The sequence below is a fragment of the Platalea leucorodia genome (assembly GCF_965183815.1).
Source record: "Platalea leucorodia genome assembly, contig: HAP1_HAP1_SCAFFOLD_128, whole genome shotgun sequence".
NCBI lineage: Eukaryota > Metazoa > Chordata > Aves > Pelecaniformes > Threskiornithidae > Platalea > Platalea leucorodia.
The window spans coordinates 171,495-173,515 of NW_028121409.1; the positions used below are offsets into that span (position 1 = coordinate 171,495).

General features: G+C 51.0%; 1 protein-coding gene across 1 annotated transcript; it reads right to left on the bottom strand.

Moving 5' to 3' along the window:
- Positions 1-564: 564 nt before the first annotated feature.
- On the bottom strand, positions 565-1,530 carry LOC309603575 (olfactory receptor 14A16-like; the record flags this gene model as incomplete). Its single annotated transcript, XM_082338386.1, has 1 exon — positions 565-1,530. The coding sequence occupies one exon, from the start codon at positions 1,528-1,530 to the stop codon at positions 565-567; it is 966 nt and encodes a 321-aa protein (XP_082194512.1).
- Positions 1,531-2,021: the final 491 nt, after the last annotated feature.

Genomic DNA, 2,021 nt, shown 5'->3' on the forward strand with positions numbered 1-2,021 from the left:
CAGGCACTGCCATCAGGAGATCCCCTTGTATGGTGGAAGCTCGATTATGGAGGTCAGCTCTGCCAAAGAAGTGCCCATTGCCTGTCACTGCGTGCAATCACAGGACTGCCACACAAAAGGCCTGTGACCAAGCTGCAAGAGCAATCCTTCCTTACAGCAACGCAGGGGCTCAGAAAGAGAGTGTGGAATTTAAAAGAGAACGGCTCCAGAAAGTCCAAGCGCTGGTGCTCCCTGGCAGTGCTGCAGTGCCAGCACTCTTTTCCCCTCCACCTCTGCACTCAGGCAGTGCCACTGCAGCACCAGAAGACGTGTCAGAAAAAGGATCTCAGATAAAGAAGTTGCTGCAGGCTTTTTTTTTTTATTGCACAAAGAACATGGCTCTTATTTCAACAGTCTTTCCAAAAGTCTCTGGGTAACACTAGAAAGGTAGATAAGGAATTAGAAATGGTATGAAGAATGACATTAATTTCTGCACAACACTATCACATGTAAAACAGAGCAAAAAACCCTCCACCACCACCACCAAAACCTCCAGAAGACAGGCTGAGCCTGTAATGAGCTACACTATGAGCGATATGCATAAGAAAATGGACAGTTTATTGCTTCAGAAAAGCATCCAGTCATCAGTTTCCAAACTGCATCCTTGAGCTCCTGGTTCCTCATGCTGTAGATGAGGGGATTCACTGCTGGAGGCACCACTGAGTAAAGAACTGCCATCACCACATCCAGCAATGGGGAGGAGATGGAGGGAGGCTTCAGGTAGGCAAACATGGCAGTGCTGATAAACAGGGAGACCACGGCCAGGTGAGGGAGGCACGTGGAAAAGGCCTTGTGCTGTCCCTGCTCAGAAGGAATCTTCAGCACAGCCCTGAAGATCTGCACATAGGACAGCACAATGAAAACAAAACACCCAAATTCCACAAAGATACTAACCACGAAAACCCAAACTTCCCTGAGGTAGGCATCTGAGCAGGAGAGCTTGAGGATCTGGGGGATTCCACAGCAGAACTGGTCCACAGCATTGCCTTGGCAGAGTGGGAGGGAAAATGTATTGGCCGTGTGCAGCACAGCATGGAGAAACCCACTGCCCCAGGCAGCTGCTGCCATGTGGACACAAGCTCTGCTGCCCAGGAGGGTCCCATAGTGCAGGGGTTTGCAGATGGCAACATAGCGGTCATAGGCCATGATGGTGAGAAGAGAAAACTCTGCTGCCATCAGAAAGACAAACAGAAAGACCTGTGCAGCACATCCTGAGTAGGAGATGGCCCTGGTGTTCCAGAGGGAATTGGCCATGGCTTTGGGGAGAATGATGGAGATGGAGCCCAGGTCAAGGAGGGAGAGGTTGAGGAGAAGGAAGTACATGGGGGTGTGGAGATGGTGGTTGCAGGCCACGGTGGTGATGATGAGGCCATTGCCCAGGAGGGCAGCCAGGTAGATGGCCAGGAAGAGCCAGAAGTGCAAGAGCTGCAGCTCCCGTGTGTCTGCAAATGCCAAGAGGAGGAACTCGGTGATGGAGCTGGCATTGGACATTTGCTGCTTCTGAGCATGGGGACCTGTCCAGGGAGGAAAAGGCAGTAAGAAGTTAAGGCAGAGTTCTCTGAGCAAAACCTACTCCAGTTCTCATGGAAACCCCCCAGGCTTCCTTGCCCCTTTCAGGTAGACCTTTGTCATGTCCCTTTTATGAGCTCTGCGTGGTGTTGGCAGAAGTTGCCATTGGGAGCAGGGAGCTCTGCTATGGACTCTTGAAGTGTCACTCCTGCCCTACAGCAACCGGTAAACAGGAACACAGGGTGATCTCAGATTAAATCCACTTTTGATGCCAGTGAGCTTTTCAGCATTGTTGCTCCCATTTCACCCAACAGCAGAGCAGAGCTGTGGGGATTTTGGTTTGTGTATTTTGTTCTAGTTGCCTCACTGCAGCTGAGGAGTGTTTTTAAGGTAGAAAGCTTTGGCATTCCTGTTGCACTCCAGGTGAAACCTTGTGGGTGCTGACAGGCAAAGGAAGCTCCCTGGGCAGGCTG